Source organism: Thamnophis elegans, chromosome 7 (assembly GCF_009769535.1).
Source record: "Thamnophis elegans isolate rThaEle1 chromosome 7, rThaEle1.pri, whole genome shotgun sequence".
Taxonomy (NCBI): domain Eukaryota; kingdom Metazoa; phylum Chordata; class Lepidosauria; order Squamata; family Colubridae; genus Thamnophis; species Thamnophis elegans.
The window spans coordinates 54,346,625-54,367,265 of record NC_045547.1 but is presented as its reverse complement, the minus strand read 5'-3'; the positions used below and the strand labels follow the sequence as shown (position 1 = coordinate 54,367,265).

General features: G+C 43.9%; 1 protein-coding gene across 1 annotated transcript in view; it reads left to right on the top strand.

Moving 5' to 3' along the window:
• The window catches only part of TMEM117 (transmembrane protein 117), a 95,235-nt gene that overhangs the window by 31,677 nt on the left and 42,917 nt on the right, over positions 1 to 20,641 (top strand). Inside the window, exons 4-5 of the mRNA XM_032221679.1 lie at positions 8,207 to 8,306; positions 11,601 to 11,698. Of these exons, the coding sequence (XP_032077570.1) occupies positions 8,207 to 8,306; positions 11,601 to 11,698 (198 nt within the window). The remainder of the gene's footprint in view (positions 1 to 8,206; positions 8,307 to 11,600; positions 11,699 to 20,641) is intronic.

Here is a 20,641-nt window from a genome sequence, read left to right as displayed (position 1 = left end):
GGGATGACCAGCCTGTTGCAATGCCTGGATATGGTCTTCAGCATCCACATGTTGGGCCACATCGCTAAATCAGGCGCGCATCAGTTGGATGAACCAGTTACATCATCTACCTCAGGAGCCGCTTCCTCATGGAGCTCCGCTATCCATTGCGCAGCCCTTTCATTCATCCCCTCAGCTATTTCTTGGATCAACTCTCGATCAGATGGGTATTGTGGGCTTACTTGATCAACATACGCCCATACTCAATTCAGGAAGTAAGCCAGCTTATCTGGGGTCCCGTCAAATGTTGCACGAAACCGTGAGGGTGTGGGAGGAGGGGGTGCTGGTGGTTGAACAGGGGCATCCTGTTGGCCTGCTGCCTGTGGTGGTAAGCCCCTTTGTTGGGCCACACCCATCAGTTGGGCAAAAGCCTGTGGAGGCATTGCTGGGGAGGCTGGACCCTGTGGCGGTCCCAGTCCCTGGTTTTGCCCAGGAGCAGTTATCTGGAATGGTGCCATCTGCTGGGAGGGAGCAGGCGTCCATTGACATTGAGCCCATCCATGACCTGGGAAGAAAGCCCACCCTGGGTTTGCTTGATTCATGAGTTTGGAGCCACCCCTTTGCAGCTGGGGGGAGGTGAATGTGTTCCAGGCCCCTTTCTGCTGGCTGGATTGAACTCCCCAATTTGGTGGGAGCCCTGGTTGCACTCCAGAAGGAGGGAGGGATGCTGATGTGACTGATGTTGGCTTTACCCCAGCAGCAAGGGTTTGGATTGTTTCGCTGGTTGCTGTGTGGAAGGAGCCAAGATCTCCACTCCACTGTGTAGCAAATTCTCTGCTAGGAAAGGAGAATGTGGGCAGTGCCAGGTTCCACTTAAGTGGTGCTGAAGAGGAGAGGGTTTTTTTTCCACTCACGTTTAGCTGTCCGAATTTGTCTGGGAGGCCCATCAGAGAATGACTGCGTGAGGGTGGCTGAGATCTCCATTCATCAGACCTGGCCATCATCCAGTCATTTGTCGGAACTTCCCTGGTGCCCCCCTCCCCTTCTAGCAGGCATTCTTTAGAAGTCATAAATCCTGAGGCTTCATCTCGCAGGTCTAATTCCGTCTGCAAGGGAAATCTGGGGGTTGGTTCCTTTCACCGGGCTCCCAGCTGGAATTCCTTTTCTCTAGCTTATGCAGCCTCAACTATTTCTTTAGAAGGCACATAGGTAGTCTCGACAAATACAAGCGATCCATTATCTTTGGCCTTCTCTGCTGCATTTTTTTCTTCCTCCATCTTCACTGAAATTTCGTACTGCCCAGGGTTGGGTCAGAACTGGGATTCAGTAAGGGAAAGCACTAGACCACTCAGACTGAGTGGCCCTGGTTTTATAATACAACTGATTGTGTTTGCTGCTAAAATTTACCAGTTGATCCAGTATTAATTGATGACAGTTCCAACTTCTTTTATGAAGGCAGTTTTTGAGGTTTTTTTAAAAAAAGAAATTGTTCCTCAAAATGTCATTTAAAATTTATTTACAATACTTGTATGCTACGGTACTGATGAAGACTGAATAATTCATAATAAAACTACAGCAAACAAAACAGTCAGCAGTTCTTCAGCTCTCACCAGCTTATCATCACAAATTGTGAGCCTCTGCTTTGCTACTGCTTTGGCTGCCATTGAAACGGGGAGGGGGGGGCATGGTATTTGGGAGGGGAATCATTGCTGTGCTGGAGGAAGTTTCTAGACGCTGAACTGGCCACTTTACTGCGCATGTGGAGGAGGGGTGTTTCCCGCCAAGGCCAACGGTCCAGCATTCCATCCTGGTGATGCCTTTCGAAGTTATCTCACACCTGACAATTGGGGAAAATATGATTGGACTGTGCATGGGGATGCCAAGGGGAGGGGAATGAATTATACATTATATTATTAGCTTTCGCACCTAATTAACCAGACTCAGCTTAGCTTTGCAACTGTTCATTTATAATTAGTAAAAGTACACTTGATTTCAATACAAATGGAGTCCAGTGGTTTTCTTTCCTGATTACTGAATGAAGTGATGCTGACAATAAGCTGAGTCTCATTTTTCACCCATCCCAGAGCTAAAACCTACCAAGGGGGGTGCCCTCACAAGAAGAAAAGAAATGTCTTTGCATGTAAGTGAACAGGAGGAAGAGGAGGGGGCCACGGCGGGACCATCTTTAACTGAAAGACTGGCCGGACTAAGAGTGGAAGACCCTGCCATTCGTCCCAGATGGACTTTGGGTGTGGGACAAAAAGAGGAGCCTGAGGAATTGGATGCTGGAGTCACGAGAAGGAGACCAAAGAAAAAATCAGCCGATTGGGCTGACTCTGGGGAAGAGGACTACAAGCTTTCCTACGCCATGAGACTCCTCGAAGAAGCTTGGACTGAACGCAAAAGCTGTGAGAGAGTAGTGGAAAGGGAGCTGGCTGAAGAACTTGAGCAAAGGTACTTGATGCATAGTTTAAGGGAGGGTGAAGAAGCCGAGGGGGGGTTGGCGCAAGAAAACCCAGAACCAGCCTCCCCCCTCCAACTAGAGTTGTTCAAAGAGCAGGGGGGGGGCAGGCGATGCCAAATGGCGAAAGTCCCTCCCTTAACCGTAAAATATGATGGAGACCCTAAAAGTCTTGGGCTTTTTATAATTCAGATCTGGAATTATATGGAAATCTACGGACCTGATTTAGAGACAGATGAAATGAAAGTGAGGATGGTGTTGATGTCTTTAGAGAAGAAGGCAGCCGAATGGATGGTTGGCCTGCACAAATGCAATTCCCCTCTCCTGAGGAATTTTAATGACTTTATGACAGCCATTGAAAGGAGGTTTGATGACCCATTGACCGAGAGACGCGGGCGCCTGAAATTTATGGCTCTGAAGCAGGGAAACAAATCTCTATCAGATTATGTCCAGGAATTTCAAGAGTTGTCAGCTTTTATGAGGGGGTGGTCAGAAGAGGCTTTGCTTGATCAGTTTGCTGAGGGATTGAATGAAAAAATATACCAACAGTGCATAAACAGACGCCTTCCCCGCTGTGTAACTGCTTGGTATGAACATGCGGCAGATGTTGAGTTGGATTTAGCCAGTCTTCAATGCATGAAGGAGGGAGAGGTGGAGAAATCCCCCCCAGCAGCCCCCCAAAACCCCCTCTGCCCCAGGAGTGAGGGAAAAGGGAGTTTCACAGGCAAAGCCAAGCCTTTCACTTGCTTCCGCTGTGGGAAGGAAGGCCATCGTGCTGTGAATTGCTGCGTAAAATTGGCTCAGACTGCCCCACCCCCTCCCCGGAAAGAGGGAAGAGCAATGAAGGCCCCGGGCAAGAAGAGGAAAGCTGCGTTCGCCGCTGAAAATGTTCCCCAGCATTTCCAGCTGGAGGAGGAGGGAGGTGTCAGCCCCAACTCCTCTGACGAATCGGATGAGGAGGAGTCTCATCGCTGGGTAAGTTCCAGAAAGGGCTCCATGCTTATCCCAATTGAACTGAGAGTGCCATCTTCTGGCGCAACTGAAAAACTTTTAGCTCTCCTTGATTCTGGCTGTTCTCGCTGTATGATAAGTCCTGAAATGGTGGAGAAACTTGGCTTAAAATTGAGGACTTTGAAAACCCCTATTGTTTTTTGCCAGATTGATGGTTCTGTTGCAGGAGGTGGCCCTGCTCATTTTTCTACTGAGCCCATAGAGATGAAAATGGGGACCCATCAGGAGTTAATAACTTTTATTGTGGCACCTGGCATGGATCGGCCCCTTATTTTGGGACTCCCCTGGCTTCGTAAATGGAACCCTCGCATTAACTGGAGAAAGGGTTGGTTGCGTATTCGCACAAGCATACCCCCTGAACGGGAGGTTGAGACTCCAGATTCTGCTGCTACTAGCCCCACATTGGCAGCCAGGGGGCAGGAGAGAATTGAAGGGGAGGAGAAAATACCAAAGGAGTACTGGGATCTTAGAGGAGTGTTTAGTGAAAAATCTTCTGATAAACTACCCCCCCACAGACCCACTGATTGCACCATTGATATTTTACCTGGAGTGAAACTTCCAAAGCCCCAAATATATTCAATGTCCCCTAGGGAGATGGAGGAAATGAGAAGATTCATCGATAAGAATTTGGAGAGGGGATTTATTGAACCGGCAAGACCCAAGGTAGCAGTTCCTGTGTTATTCAGGGAGAAGAAAGATGGCTCCCTTAGATTGTGTGTTAATTTTAAAAACCTAAACGGGATATCATCTCAAAACCTCTACCCGTTGCCACTGATGAAGGACATGTTGGCCCAATTGGGGAAGGGCCGCATCTTCACTAAGTTGGACTTAAGGGAAGCGTATCATAGAGTCCGTATTAAAGAGGGAGACGAGTGGAAAACGGCTTTCAACTGCCCCCTTGGCTGTTTCCAATTTCGTGTGATGACGTTTGGCCTACAGAGGGCGCCTGCGGTCTTCATGCAGCTAATTAATGAGGTTTTACATGACCATCTTTACAAGGGTGTTATCATATATTTAGATGATATCATTATTTACACGGAAACACATGAGGAACACGTAAAACTGGTTCGTACCGTCCTGAAGAAACTTCGGGCAGCTGAGCTTTACGCCAAATTGTCCAAGTGTGAATTCCATCAGGAGAAGGTTGACTACCTGGGCTATCGTATCTCCCACGCGGGTGTTGAGATGGACCCCGCTAAAGTAAAAGCAGTCACTGAGTGGGAGGCCCCTTGTACACGCAGGCAATTGCAAAAATTTTTGGGTTTTGCCAATTTCTATTGCCAGTTCATCCCCTCTTTTGCTAAGATAGCTCTTCCCATTACTAACCTTCTGAAGTCCAAAGGTGGGGCGAAACCCAAGCCTAGCAAGCCGTTGGATTGGACCATGGAATGTCAAGCTGCTTTCGAGAAGTTAAAGCGGCTTTTTGCAGAGGAACCAGTCCTCAAACACCCGGACATGGACGCACCTTTTGTGGTTCAAGCTGACACCAGTGACGTGGCTGTGGGGGCCGTATTGCTTCAAGCTAATAGTCAAGGTAACTTACAGCCCTGCGCATACACCTCTCGCAAACTAACTGACACGGAGAGATGTTTGGTCATTTGGGAGAAAGAAGTGTTTGCTGTTCGTTGGGCTTTGGCTACTTGGTGCCATTTTCTGGGGGGCGCCAAACACCCGTTCGAGGTGTGGACTGACCATAAGAATTTGGAAGTTTTGGGAACTCCCAGAAAACTTTCTCCTAAACAGATGGGCTGGGCTCAGCATTTCAATCGGTTTAATTTCACCCTGAAGTACATTCCAGGGGGGGTGGGAATTTTTTGGCTGATGCTTTATCCAGGCTTCCTCAGTACAACTGCTCTAAACTCAGTATGGTCCAGCCTGTCATTCCCACGACAAGCCTCGCTGCTCCAGTTGTTACTAGGAATCAAGCACGTTTTAAAGTAGAGGTGTCTCAAGACTTTCTTTGCAACCTGAAGAAAGCCCTCCCTGGTGATGATTGGTTCGCAGCACGTGAATGAATGCACTATGAGAGATGAGTTGCCCTGGATTGGGGTGAAACTTTACATTCCTGCATCTCTTCGACTCATTGTTCTTCAGCGGGCTCATGATTCCCGAATGGCTGGGCATTTTGGTTTCATTAAAATGCTCCATCTCGTCAAGAGACAGTTTTGGTGGCCTTCTTTGAAAAAGGACATTGAATGATATGTTGCCAGTTGTCCTGTTTGTGTTGCTGCTAAACGCCCGCTGGGAAACCACAGGGATTGCTCCAGGCTGTAGCTCACCCTGTCGCCCCTTGGAAGGAGATCTCTATGGATTTCATCGTCGAACTCCTGAGAGTCAAGGACACACTGTTATCTGGGTTGTTACCGACTTGTTCTCCAAGCAGGTCCATTTCATCCCTTGCTCCAAGATTCCTTCTGCTAAGACTCTTGCTAAGATGTTCATCTCCCACATTTACCACTTACATGGGGTGCCCGACCGCATCATTTCAGACAGGGGTGTGCAATTCACCTCTGTCTTCTGGAAGGAGTTTCTAAAGCGGATTGGCTCCACCCAGGGCTTAAGCTCCGCCCACCACCCTCAGACTAATGGGGCTTGTGAGAGGACTAATTCTGTACTAGAACAATATTTATGTTGTTTCATCAACTACCAGCAAGATGATTGGGTGGATTTGTTGCCGCACGCAGAGGTGGCTTATAATAATTCTGTGCATAGCAGCACTGGGTTCACCCCTTTCCGTGTGGTGTTTGGCCAGGATTTTGTACCTATTCCTGAAGTTCCTCGTGAGCAGCCCCAAGTGTCGTCACTGTCCGAGTGGAGTAACCGCCTTTGGCGCGTTTGGTCTTTAGCTCTCCAAACTTTGGATGCTGCACATCGCGCTCATAAGAAACAGGCTGATAAGAAGCGGACTAAACCGTGTGATTACAAAGTTGGTGATCAGGTTTATTTGTCCACCAGATTTCTTCAAACTCCACAAAAGTCGAAGAAGTTGGGGCCTAAGTATGTTGGCCCATTTCCCATTATCAAGATCATCAACCCTGTTTCTGTCAAGCTGCAGCTGCCTAAACACCTCCACCGGGTTTACCCTGTTTTTCATGTTAACCTCCTGAAACCTGTCTGCACTTCATCGTTGCGTCCACCTATTCCTCCTCCACCCGCTCAGCTTTTGATTGAGGGTGAGCAACATTTCGAAGTTTGCGAGATTTTGGACTCTCATAAACGCCAGAACCCTGTCCAGTACCTGGTGGCTTGGAAGCATTTCCCCCCTCTCACACCGAATGGGTTGACAGGTCCCATGTTCGGGCCCCTCGGTTACTCCGCAAGTTCTATTCTATTTATCCTGACAAGCCCTGAATTGGCCATTCTCCTAAAAAATTTCTCTCTCTTCTCTCTCTCTCTTCCTCTCTCCTTTTCCCCTTTCATGTCTTGTTGTTCGTCTGTTTGTTTGTGCTTTCTTGTTTCTGCAGGTCTCACCACCCTTTTCTGGAGGAGGGCTGGATGTCAGCCTCTGCTTTGCTACTGCTTTGGCTGCCATTGAAACAGGGAGGGGGGGCATGGTATTTGGAAGGGGAATCATTGCTGTGTTGGAGGAAGTTTCTAGACGCTGAACTGACCACCTTACTGCGCATGTGGAGGAGTGGTGTTTCCCACTAAGGCCAACGGTCCAGCATTCCATCATGGTGATGCCTTTCGAAGTTATCTCACACCTGACAATTGGGGGAAATATGATTGGACTGTGCATGGGGATGCCAAGGGGAGGGGAATGAATTATACAGTATATTATTAGCTTTCGCGCCTAATTAACCAGACTCAGCTTAGCTTTGCAACTGTTCATTTATAATTAGTAAAAGTACACTTGATTTCAATACAAATGGAGTCCAGTGGTTTTCTTTCCTGATTACTGAATGAAGTGATGCTGACAGAAATAGGATTTGGAAAGGTGAACTCCCAACCATTTGGAGAGCCTTTCCCTGCCACATTCTGTATATTTTAAATCTAAAATTGAGATAAGAAGAGCAGCTTGTTAATATTAAACAGGAATCTATCTTGTCAGTGATAGCAGAGCAATGGAATATGGAATAGTGTTATGCAGTGTGTTAGAGTAATATTACAAAAAAGTGCTTTGAAATGTACAGGAACCTGAATATAGGAATGTTAAACACCCATATCCTTTCCTGGGGTAATGGGAAAAGATGCAGCTACTTTAAGTTGTTGGACATATACCTTGCTATAATCATACTTATGCCTATTCAAAGCTTGTTTTGGAGTTTGAATCTGAACGCTGCACAGCTCTGTTACAGAGTTCTCTGTCCATTTTCTTGAACTCATTCACAAAAGACAGACTATAAATGCAGTGAAGAAAGAAAAATATCTAAGCTGCAGAGCAAAAATATAGTTGCTGCTGATAGTTGGACTAACAATGACTAACAATATAAAAGATAAAAATAAGGGTTCCCCTCCACATATGTGCTAGTCGTTCTGGACTCTAGGAGGCAATGCTCATCTCCGTTTCAAAGCCGAAGAGCCAGTGTTGTCTGGAATGCTGTCACCATTCCACCAAAGGTGGTCCCTATTTTTCCACTTGCATTTGTACATGCTTTTGAACTGCTAGGTTGGCAGAAGCTGGGACAAGGTTACCCTATTACGTGGGGCTAGGGATTTGAACTGCTAAACTGCCGACCTGATCGACAAGCTCAGTGTCTTAGCCACTTAGCCACTGTGTCCCAGGACTAACAATATATGTGCTTGTTTTTACAGGCCATACATTGTGACGGACTTCATGGGCATCAGGAATGAAATCTTTATGAAAGTAGCAGCAGTGGGGACCTGGATGGGAGACTTTGTCACAGCTTGGATGGTAAGGGTTTTTGTAAAAACCAAGCCAAAATGTTGAAGAAAAATGCCGTTGGTAATTGAAATCCGAAATAACAGAAAAATCTCAAAAGCATAACTCAAATCAAATAGGCTCCAGGATAAACAGTAGCATGATCAAAAACAACTGGATATGGTTGTGCCTTGCAAACAGAACAGATACGGGGCCTCTTGGTATCAGTCCTGGCTAACCATATTGAAGCTTATTTCGTATTAGTTTTAAAGTTGAATAATAAAGTAGATAAGAAGTGTTTTACTGAGTAAAAACAACAGTAGAGATAGATGAAAGGGAGGCAGTGGGATTTGAAAATTCAAAGCTCCACTTTCTTACGAAACTTTAGAAAGCACAGGTTTTTTTCGATTTAAGAAATTCCAGTGCTCTAATTAAGATTAAATATTTGTATGGAATAGATAAGCCATTCATTTGGGATGGAGACTACAGTTTAATTTTTTATATAAGCTTACTGATTTTTTAAAAGTAAAAATTATACCAGCAAAAAGAAAAAGAATTGAAAAAAGCAAAAAGTAAGTCAGAAAGCAAGATTGATCCCCCCGCCCCCTTCTTGCTGCTTTTCTGGTGGTGCCTTTATAATATAGTAATAAAAAAATTAAAGTTTCTCAAACAATGGGAAAACCCAAGCTTATTCTTTTTTTTTTCTTTCTTTCTTTGTCTTCTTGGGTCCTTAATACTTTCCTCTTAAGTGGCACTCCATAGTTATAGTCTCAAAACCTCTCAATAGTTAGAGCTATCATCATAATCTGATTCATATTACTTTTATCTTTTATTTTGTAAAAACCACCTGCACGCTTTAATAGTAAGCAAAAATAGTAAGCAAAACCTTTTCCTTTATCCATTTTAAACTTTCTTACATTCCTTGTTAAGCTTCTTACCAATTTTTTTAAATCTTTAAAATCTTTTGTTTCTTTCTTCCTTTGTAATAAATAAATAATAATTCACCTAATGAAATTTTCTGCCACTCGCAAAAGCTCTCTTTAGTTTCAATTAGTTATATCCAAAAAATGGTTAAGAACTAAGAATCTTATGTCCATATAGGCTGCATTACAAATGTGATTGAAAATCTTTCACTTTTAAGCACAAAGAGGAGGTTTAGTTTGCTATCAAGCCTCACTGGAAGCAATACATTTAAAATCCAGAATATACTGAGAGACTGTGGGAAACTTCTATATCCTGCAGGGATTTGAACAGGTAGCTGCCAAGAGTCAACATTGAATTGAAAGCACTGAACCAACAACGGGTATTTCGACATTAACGGTATTAAAAACCTTATTATATTTGATTATGTGAATACCAAAATGTTATGTTGCCTCACATACAATGAACAACAAGCCTCTGATTGAAAATAGAGCTGGAAAGTATGTCCAAATGAACAAGGACATTATACATTGGAGAGAGGACGGATTGGGAGAAATTGATAAACTCCGGACAAGATCAGACAGTGGTGGGCCTTAAGCAAAGAATTCTTGTTACAGAATTACAAACACAATGTACCCAGATGTCATTTGGAGCTCAATTGGGGCACACAGATTTAATTTTAAACCAGGATTCCATCTTACCCAATTTACAAATAACAAACTTTGGAAGATCTTTTCATTGTTTTACGATCAACAATGTTGGAGGACAAATACCACAAAATCTTTTATGCCAGAAGACTTTGTCCCTTGAAAGACGGGGGCATGGAGTCCTAGGACCATATGCCATGCTGTCCTTTAATTTTCACCAAGAGATCCCCAAATGAGTTATTAACATATCTTTGTAGCCCACTTTCAGGTCATATAAAATAATTTTGTACTGTATACTGGTTCTTTTGGCAGATAAAGATCCCAGAATGACTGTTGCAAGTTTACAATTGTAATAAGTAGAACTCATGATATTAACAGCAAAGTAAATTATGCGTGACTATAAGCTTTTTTTATCACTGTACTTTGCATTATATACTTTTTAAAAATGAAATCTGGGTCAGTGGCCCATAATAAAATGTGACAAAGCTGATTACATTATGGATGATGTTTCCAGTAAGAAGGCATATCACTTGGTTTACTAGATACTTAAACAGCCTAATTGGATTTTTAAATCAAAGCTTAGGATTTATGAATTAATAATAGATGCTAGATTTCTTAAAGTTGTATCACCTTTTAGCAGTTAAAGATGATATGAATGCACTCCTTTTCCCGTGTTTCTCGCTATCTAGTACATAGGTTAGGCTAAGTCAAGATGAATTCATAGACATCCAAAGGTTTCCATGGGTCAGGGAACACTTGCATCTGGCTCTTTTCATGTACATATTTGCATGACAGTTACCCATGGTGAATGTATTACTTCATTTTCTTAGAACTGCAAAGGCCATGGATCGCAACCAAGTACAAAATATATTTTATGAAAATCATTCCAAAAAATCTAAAAAGGATACTTTTTGTGATTTCTGATTCACTGCATGACATATACATTTTGTCTTTACACTTTGCATTGTAATTAAATCTAAAGTAGCCAGATATGTCTGGCTATATTGCATATGGATATCTTTTTAACCTCTGCACAATTCCTGATAGAATGGAATCACTTTACATTCAGAAGAACAAAGTGGTCCATTCTGTAACCATTCTCACCTGCTGTCCTTCTAGTGAATCCTTCAGAACTGATCTTCAGTCATCTTGTCTGTTAGCATGAATCCGGTTTTTTTTTAAGAAAATGAAAAAGTTTTATAGGATATACTTTTTGAAATTATTCATTTTGACAGTATAGCTTCACTTTGAGGATTTTAAAGAATTTCAGTATATCTTCTAAAATGCTTCATATATAATGGAAATTACTTAGAAACATCTGAAATCTAAGGTCATTGGGTTGGGAAAAGCTGGTATATTTATGCATATGAATATGCTGAACATACATTGGTGGTGATTGGTTTTGTTTAACTTACGTGTAGTCAGTTCTGCAGTCAACTAGATGAATAGTATGTGCAGACCCTGTCAACATACAATTACATGCATATGCAGTATGCAGTATGAAGTATGAGAGAGAGAGAGAGAGAGAAATATGCAATGTCATATTTTTCAGTGAGGCATATGTAGTCCTACTGCTGCATTTAAGTGTGGCATTGTGTCTTTTGTCTGTAGGCATCATGCATGTCATGTATTTAAGACCAAGAATAATCACATGACATATATATATAAGGATTTTTTTCTATACCCCTCAAGCATAATGCAGATTTTTTTTCTTCTTAAAATGAACTACATAGTTTATCTCTCTGTTTCTTCACTTCAGGTGACCGATATGATGCTCCAGGACAAGCCTTACCCTGGCTGGGGAAAATCTGCCAGGGCTTTTTGGAAAAGGGGGAACATTAGGATCATTTTATTCTGGTAGGAAAATCACACTTCTCATTAAAAATATTGATAATTTCTTGCAACTGACCATGAAGGAATTGTTTCCTTAAAAAAATTACAATTGTACCTTATCCTTTAAAACAAAATACCAAACTGTACAGTCTGTCCATAATAAAGGATATTAAACATAAGAAATTCACTGAATTTGGAATTAGTAGTTGACTAATACTACGGTTCTGTTCTGACCTAGGCTTCCTGAGACAGTAAAAAGTACACACTTAGTCCCCAAAACTCTCTTTTTATTTCAATGGCTGTGAATTAAGTTCATTCACAGCCCATAGGGAGTCACAAATAGTTTCCAAAGAATTCGGCAGAAGTCTGCTGTAGTCTTTCGGGATAAGGCTGATAAGCATCCACCTTTATCTCCCTTGAAACGCTGCCAAAGACCTAATTGCCAATTAGCTTTGCAAGGCTAAATGGAGCACAGAGTCAAAATGGAGCTTCAGAGTTTAAACTGACCAGAACGAATAAAGTTGTTTCCTGCAAAGGCTCACATGCCTTTGCTCCTCCTTTATGTCTTATAGGAGGGGCCAATCATCTCCAAGCCTTACTCCAAAGTCGCCCCTTTTGTCTTATCTGTTCTTGCCTTCTGGCAGATCTGCACATGTGCACACTGGGAACAGTCTCCTCCTGTTCCACTGCCTTGCTGATGCCCAACTCTGGAGGCTCCGGAGGCAGCACATAACTCCCAGATGGCCCTGGCCTCCTCTCTGCCTCTGATGCAGAGCCCTCATCTGAGTCTTCCCCAGACTCCAGGACTGGCCCATGTTCCTCCCCAACCTCTTAACTGTCTGACTCTGCTGCAAGCTCCGCAGGCCATTGGTGGACCACAACAGGTTCTCTCAAATATTGCTGAAGTAGAAGTTGCAGCATCTAAGAAGGGCAGCTTTAATAACCCAGTTAAAACTAAGGAGCCATATTCCTTGCAAGGTGATGTTGAAGAGGATCTTATTTGGTAACTGATTCCACAACTGACTGCACATTGTGTCAGGCCTGCAGCAGTTCCTTTAAGAATCCTTGGCCTGCCCCACACTCATTAAGGGGGGGGGGATTTAGCAAGGAGTAGAATGTGTTGTTTTCAAAATAAAAAATTCCTTCCTAGAAGCTCAAGGTCATCTTTTGTCTCCCAAACCTTTGCACCTGATCGGAAGCAGCTGGGTGGAGACGCCAGCATGGAAGAAGAAGATTGGACCATGTGATGGACTGTGGGTGTGGGGACAAGATCATTAACTTTTAACTGGGTGGGATTCTGATGTAACTTCCAGAGTTGGAATCTCACAGCACGATGCCAACATGCCTGCCTTATTAAATTGGAACTTTAAGCATAGTTTTGCCTTTGACTCTGATTTAATTCTGCATGATATTTGGAATGCTGACTTCCAACTCTCCATTAAGATAAGTTATCAGCATCCCAAGCTGGGAAGCTGTCAGGGGGTACTGAATCCCAGTTCTGACCCAACCCTGGGCAGTATGAAAATTCAGTGAAGATGGAGGAAGAAAAACATGCTACTGAGAAAGCTAAAATTGACGGCTCACTTATATTGGCCGAGGCTCAAGATATGCCTCTTAAAGAATTAATAGAAGCTGCAGAGATTAGGGAATCGGGGGCTCAGCGAAAGGAGTTCCGCGAGGAGGCCTCAAGATTTATGACTTCTAAGGAATGCCTGCTAGAAGAAGAGGGGGTTGCCAGGAAAACTTTTACAGATGACTGGATGATTACCAGAAGATCTGATGAATGGAGAACTCAGCCGCCTTCCCGCAGCCCTTCTCTAATGGGCCTTCCAGAGGATTTCCTACAGCTAAACGTGAGTGAAATAAAAACCCTCCCCTCTTCAGAGACCCCTCAGTGGAACCAGGCACCCCCCACATTCTCCTTTCCTTGCAGAGAAATTTCTGCCAAGTGGAGCAGAGATGTGGGCTCCTTCCATACAGTAGCTAATGAATCAACGCACACTCTTGCTGCTGGATTAATGCCTAGAGCAGTCACATCAGCACCCCTCCCTCCTACTGGAGTGCAACCAGACCCCCCCTTCAATTAGGGGAGGTCAATCCAGCCAGCAGAAAGAGGCCTGGAACACATGCACCTCCCCACAGCTGCAAAGGGATGACTCCGAACCCATGAATCAAGCAAACCAAGGGTGGGCTTTCTTCCCGGGTCATGGATGGGCTCAATGTCAATGGATGTCTCCCCACATCCAGCAGATGGCGCCTTCCCAGATAACTGCTCCTGGACAACCCCAGAGAATGGGACCGCCACTGAGTCCAGCCCCCCCCCCCCAGCAATGCCTTCACAGGCTTTTGCCCAATCAATGGGTGTGGGTCAGCAGGGGGCTTACCACCCCCAGCAGCAGAACAACAAGCTGCCCCTGTTCAACCACCAGTGCCCCCTCCTCCCACACCCCCATGGTTCTGTGCAACATTTGATGGGTCCCCAGATAAGGTGGCTTATTTCCTGAATCAAGTAAGGGGTGTACGTTGATCAAGTGGGGCCACGATACCCATCTGATCGAGAGTTGATCCAAGAGATAGCAGAGGAGTGAAATGAAAAGGAGGCTGCGCAGTAGATAGCGGAGCTCCACGAGGAAGCGGCTCCTGAGCTAGATGATATAAATGGGTTCATCCAACTGATGCGCGCCAGGTTTAGCGATGTGGCCTAAAATGTGGATGCTAAACACCAGATCCACAAATTGTGGCAGGCTGGTCGTCCCATGAAGGAATTAGTTTGGGAGTTCTGGAGAATAGCTGGGAGACTATTCTACTGGCGAGAAAGACTTTTGGTCTACACATTCAAAAAAGCCTTAGATCCCAAACTGAAAGAAACTTGTGACATTAGGGGAATCCCGGAACGTCTCCAAGATTGGTATACCACTGCAATCATACTAGACCACGAGATTAACAGCTATCGAAAGCCTGGTACTGGAACCCCTGCCAAAAAACCTTTGGGCCAACCTACACAGAGGCAGCGAGCTGAGAGGTCTCCACCAACCCCTTGTGGGGCCTTTATAAAGTGCTACTGATGTGGTCAGATGGGGCACAGAGCAACATAATGTCTGGCTCCAGCTCCTGTTCCACAACCGCACCAACCACCTGCCAGCGCAATGAAGAAAAAACCCCAAAAGCCACCCGAAAAGAGCCGTTTACTACAGCAGCCAATGGAGGCAGAGAGCCCTGCTATTGAAGAAGCCCCTGGGGCTTTGGAGGAGGAGGAGGAGGAGGAGGAGGAAAATGCTGAAGACGACACAAGGGTGAGTGCACCTATTCCCTCCTTTACCATAAAATCCCAACTCCAAGTGCTCAGAACAGGGGTAGAAGGGGAAGTTGGGGTGATCATAGACACCGGCTGCACCCGATGCTTAATCAGCATGTCAATAGTGGAGCAGCTAGGTATACGCACAAGATCCCTAAATCACCCTATTCGGTTCGAGCAAGTAGATGGAACCCTAATTGGGGGCGCCACGGCCACAAAGATCACTGAATTAGTAAAGTTGAAGATAGGCCGCCACTATGAGTTCATCAGATTCATTGTAGCCCCCAAAATGCAGGAGTCAATTATCTTGGGACTTGCATGGTTGGACAAGTGGGCACCTACTATCAAGTGGGAGGACGGTGTTAGAAAATTGATCATTGATTTTGGGCCGTTACCAACCATGGAGCCTAAAGGCCACCCAGGAACAATTAGAACCAACAGCCCAAACCATCCAGAACCTGCAGCCCACACAACAGACACCAAACCTCCGGGGATCCAACAAGTACCAAAGGTCTACTGGGACTTGGCGGGAGTGTTCAGTGAGGAAGATGGAAACTACCTTCCACCTCACTGCCCCACAGACTGTGCGATAGATTTCAAACCAGGGGTAGCCTTACCAAAACCAAAAATGTACTCTATGATTCCCAAGGAGATGACTGAATTGAGGAAGTACATCAACACCAATTTAAAAAGGGGTTTTATTGAACCAGCAAAGTCAAAAGTAGCAGCCCAGTGCTCTTCAGAGAAAAGAAAGATGGTGGAGTTCGCCTCTGTGTAGATCTGCGAGCCTTGAATGCAGTATGCGAAAAGAACACCTATCCCCTCCCCCTCATGAAGGATATGTTGAACCACTTGGCTAAAGGCAAAATCTTCACCAAGCTGGACTTGAGAGAGGCATACGAATCCGAAAGGGGGATGAGTGGAAAACCGCATTTAACACTCCCCTGGGAAGCTTCCAGTACAAAGTCATGCCTTTTGGACTACAAGGAGCACCCGCAGTCTTCATGCAGTACATAAATGAGGTGTTACATGGCCACCTGTACCGCAGAGTACTCATCTATTTGGATGACATTTTGATTTTCTCTGAGACCCTAGAAGAACATTTAAAACTGGTGCGTCAAGTTCTGAAAAAACTTCTAGCTGCCAAGCTGTACGCCAAATTGTCAAAGTGTGAATTCCACAAGACCTCGCTAGATTACCTGGGGTATTGTATCTCCAACGAAGGAGTAGAAATGGATCCAGGAAAAGTAAAAGCGGTGTTGGATTGGAAACCTCCCAGTACTCGCAAACATCTACAAAGCTTTCTTGGATTTGCGAATTTTTATAGGCAGTTCATCCCAACTTTCACTGAAATTGCCCTACCATTAACTGAGCTACTAAAGACGGGTCCTTCCCCAACAAAGCCAAAAACAAACTAACCACTAAGGTGGACGATGGACTGTCAAAAAGCCTTTGAGAAATTAAAACGGCTCTTTGCCCAAGAGCCCATCTTGCAGCATCCCTACCCAGAATGACCATTTATAATCCAGATGGATGCCAGTGATGTAGCAATAGCCTCAGTACTACTGCAAAAAAGTAAAGAAGGCCACCTCTTGTGCTTATATCTCCAAGAAACTCACCCCTACTGAAAGAAGGTGGCCCATTTGGGAGAAAGAGGCATTCGCAATCAGGTGGACCATGCTCACCTGGAGACATCTCCTAGAAGGGGGGGACATACCATTCGAGGTCTGGACTGATCATAAAAACCTCGAAGCACTTTTAGCTCATCGGAGGTTATCCCCTAAGCAAGTTCGCTGGGCACAATACTTCCAAAGGTTCAAATTCGAAATTGAACACATCCCAGCAGGAAAGAACTTGTTAGCAGATGCTCTGTCAAGAAAACCGCAATATGACAGTAAGAAGGAAGAAGTGTCCACCCCATCATATCTCCCTCTCACCAAAAAGCAGCTCAAGTCACCACTCGGAGCCAAGATAAGTTGACGACCGAGCTGAAGGCAGCTCTCCGGATGGACCCGTGGTTCAACAACAACAAGGACATCCTAACGGTGAGCGATGGCTTAGCCTGGAAGGGGTCCAAGCTATACGTTCCTGCAGGGATGAGGCTGCAAGTGCTATAGCGGAGTCATGATGCGAAACTAGGACGCCATTTTGAATTCCTAAAAACACTCCACCTCACCAGACGTCAATTTTAGTGGCCAAAGATGAAATCGGAAGTGGAAGATTATGTAAAAAGCTGTGCTACTTGTGCCACAATGAAAACCCGGCCGGGAAATCCCCCTGGACTACTACAACGAGTGGCCTGCCCCAGCCGACCATGGGAAGAGATCGCCATGGATTTCATTGTCGAGCTTCCAAACAGCAGCGGTAATAGAGTAATCTGGATAGTTATTGATTTGTTTTCCAAGCAAGCACATTTCATTGTTTGATCAGGGTTGCCATCCGCAAAAAAATTATCGAAAATGTTTGTGAAACACATTTATCGCCTGCACAGGGTGCCTAAAAGGGTCATTTCAGATCATGGAATTCAGTTCACCACTAAGTTCTGGAGAGAGTTCCTCAAATCAATTGGGTCCACGCAGGGACTCAGCTCAGCATTTCATCCCAGCACAAATGGTGTAGCAGAGAGGGGCAATGCGATGGTGGAACAATACCTCCGATGTTATGTGGACTATCAGCAAGACAACTGGGTAGACTTACTACCCTTCACTGAAGTGGCATACAACAATGCAGTCACAGCAGTACCAGTTTAACTCTGTTCCAGATTACCAGTGGCATGGAGTTCATTCCCATGCCTGAACTGCCTAAAGAACCTCCCTCCTCCATGTCTCTGAATGAATGGATGGACACACTAAAGAAGGGATGGGAAAATATGAAGAAGGCTCGAACAGATGCGGCAGAAGCCTACAAGAAGCAAGCTGATAAACGTCGTTCGCTCCAACCCCCCTTTAGGGTGGGGGACAAAGTTTTTTTTATCTATGAAATACATAAGATTGAGGATGCCTAGCAAGAAATTGGGTCCAAAATTCCTAGGACCTTTCCCAATAGAAAAGATAATTAACCCAGTTACAGTTAGACTGAGCCTACCCAGAATCCTAGGGAAAATTTACCCAGGATTCCATTGTAGCTTGTTAAAACCTGTAAGGGGATCTAGCATAAGGCCATCTACCCAAGCTCCCCCTCCTCATGTAGTGGTATAAGGGGAAACATATTATGAAGTGAAAAAAATCTTAGATTCCAGGCTGTGTAGAGGTCACTTACAATATTTTGTGCATTGGTTAGGGGTACCCTTTGTCTGAAGCTACATGGGTGAAAGGTTGGGATTTAAAAGCAGATGAATTAGTGAAACAATTCAATGAGAAGTTCCCTGATAAGCCAAAGGGTCCCCCTGGGGGAAGAAGGGGTGGTTAGATAGATAGATATATATAGTAACCTTTCTTTAATTTTCTTTTCCACAAACTGTTCCTCTTTTGAAGGGAGGCCCCCTGTCAGGCCTGCAGCAGTTCCTTTAAGAATCCTTGGCCTGCCACACTCTCATTAAGGGGGTGATTTAACAAGGGGTAGGATGTGTTGTTTTCAAAATAAAAAATTCCTTCCTAGAAGCTCAAGGTCATCTTTTGTCTCCCAAACCTTTGCACCTGATCGGAAGCAGTTGGGCGTAAGTGCTAGCGTGGAAGAAGAAGATTGGACCATGTGATGGACTGTGGGTGTGGGGACAAGATCATGAACTTTTAACTGGGTGGGATTCTGATGTAACTTCCAGAGTTGGAATCTCACAGCACGATGCCAACATGCCTGCCTTATTAAATTGGAACTTTAAGCATAGTTTTGCCTTTGACTCTGATTTAATTCTGCATGATATTTGGAATGCTGACATTATTCCAACTCTCCATTAAGATAAGTTATCAGCATCCCAAGCTGGGAAGCTGTCAGGGGGTACTGAATCCCAGTTCTGACCCAACCCTGGGCAGTACGAAAATTCAGTGAAGATGGAGGAAGAAAAACATGCTACTCAGAAAGCTAAAATTCTTTTTCTATTTTTTTAAAAATAGAAAGTTTTTATTTTCCATTTTCATAGCATATAATCACATGTATACTATTACATAGTCAATATCATGCTGTGTTATTAAGTACTTACATCAATTCATCTTACCATCAACTACCAAAGAAAAAAAAGAAAAACCCAGTTATTGGCTCTTCTGCTCTCGATACACTATATTTATACCTTATCCGACACTTTCTTCCCCCTCTCTCCTCCCCCTTTCTACATCCTGTCTTTCCTCCATCATTTTCTACTCTACTTCCCCTTCCTTTCTCCTTCTCCTCTCTCCCCTTACCACTCCTCCTTATACACCTCATCTTCCCCCTTCCCCCTCTCTCCTAACCCTCTCTTCCTATCTTTCTTCTCTCCTCTGCTTCCCACTCTTCCTCTAATTCACTTGGTGTATTTCAGCTTCTCAGCAAACTCCCTTTTGTGTTGATGGTATTTATAATTCCATTTCAATATACATAAAAAAAGAAAAAATAGCAGTATACATGTACAATCATCCAACACCCCTCCTCCAACTTAGTAAACGCCACTCCCTCCCACCCTTCCCTCCAACCCCCCCACCCTTCCCCCACCCTGACTTCCTAGAACCAATACAAGGTATAAATCTTTAACAAAAACAGTTTAAAATATACTTAAAGAGAAAGTAGAAAATTAATAACGTCTTTGAATTGAGCTTAGCTCCTCCTTGCTAGGCTAACTATAAACAATTTGTATCATTTCTGATCTTAATCATAAACTATCTGAAATTTCCTAGACCCATATTTATTTTGAATATAGTCAATCCATTTTTCCCAGTCTCGTTTATATCTCTCGTTTGAATTATCCTTGAGATATGCAAATATATTAGCCATCTCTGCTAAGTTTGTGATTTTCTTTTTTTTTTTTAACAGAACTTTTTTATTTTTCTTTAAAAAAAACACAAATATGTCATCATTTGTCAATCATTAAGACATTGAAGTACAATTTTTTTTTTTGATGTGTGTACCCCTCCCTCCCTCCACCCCCCCCCCGACTTCCCAGAACCCGTACACGGTATGGATTTTTAACTAACACAGTCTAAAATCTATTGAGAAAAAAGAAATAAAGAAATTAATGACATTCTAGATTGACCTTAGCTTCTTCTTACTGAACTGATTTTTAACAGTTTAAATCATTTCTGATCTTAAGCATAGGCTAACTGGAATTTCTTAGTCCCGTATTTATTTTGTATATAGTCAATCCATTTTTTCCAGTCTCGTTTATATCTCTCATTTGAATGATCTTTGAGATATGCCGATATTTCAGCCATTTCAGCTAAGTTTGTTACTTTCAATGTCCATTCTTGAATTGTAGGCAAGTCTTCCTTCTTCCAATATTGCGCCACCAACAGTCTTGCTGCAGTTATCAGGTGCAGAATCAAATTGGTCTCTACCACTGTAAAGTCAGTACATATACCTAGTAAAAATAACTGAGGACTAAACTTTATCCTTCTTTTAAAAACATTTTGCATGACCCACCATATTTTTATCCAAAATGCCTTAACCTTTTGGCAGGTCCACCATATATGATAATATGTAGCATCGAGAGAACCACACCTCCAACATTTAGGCTGTACATTCGGATACATAGAAGCCAACTTTTTAGG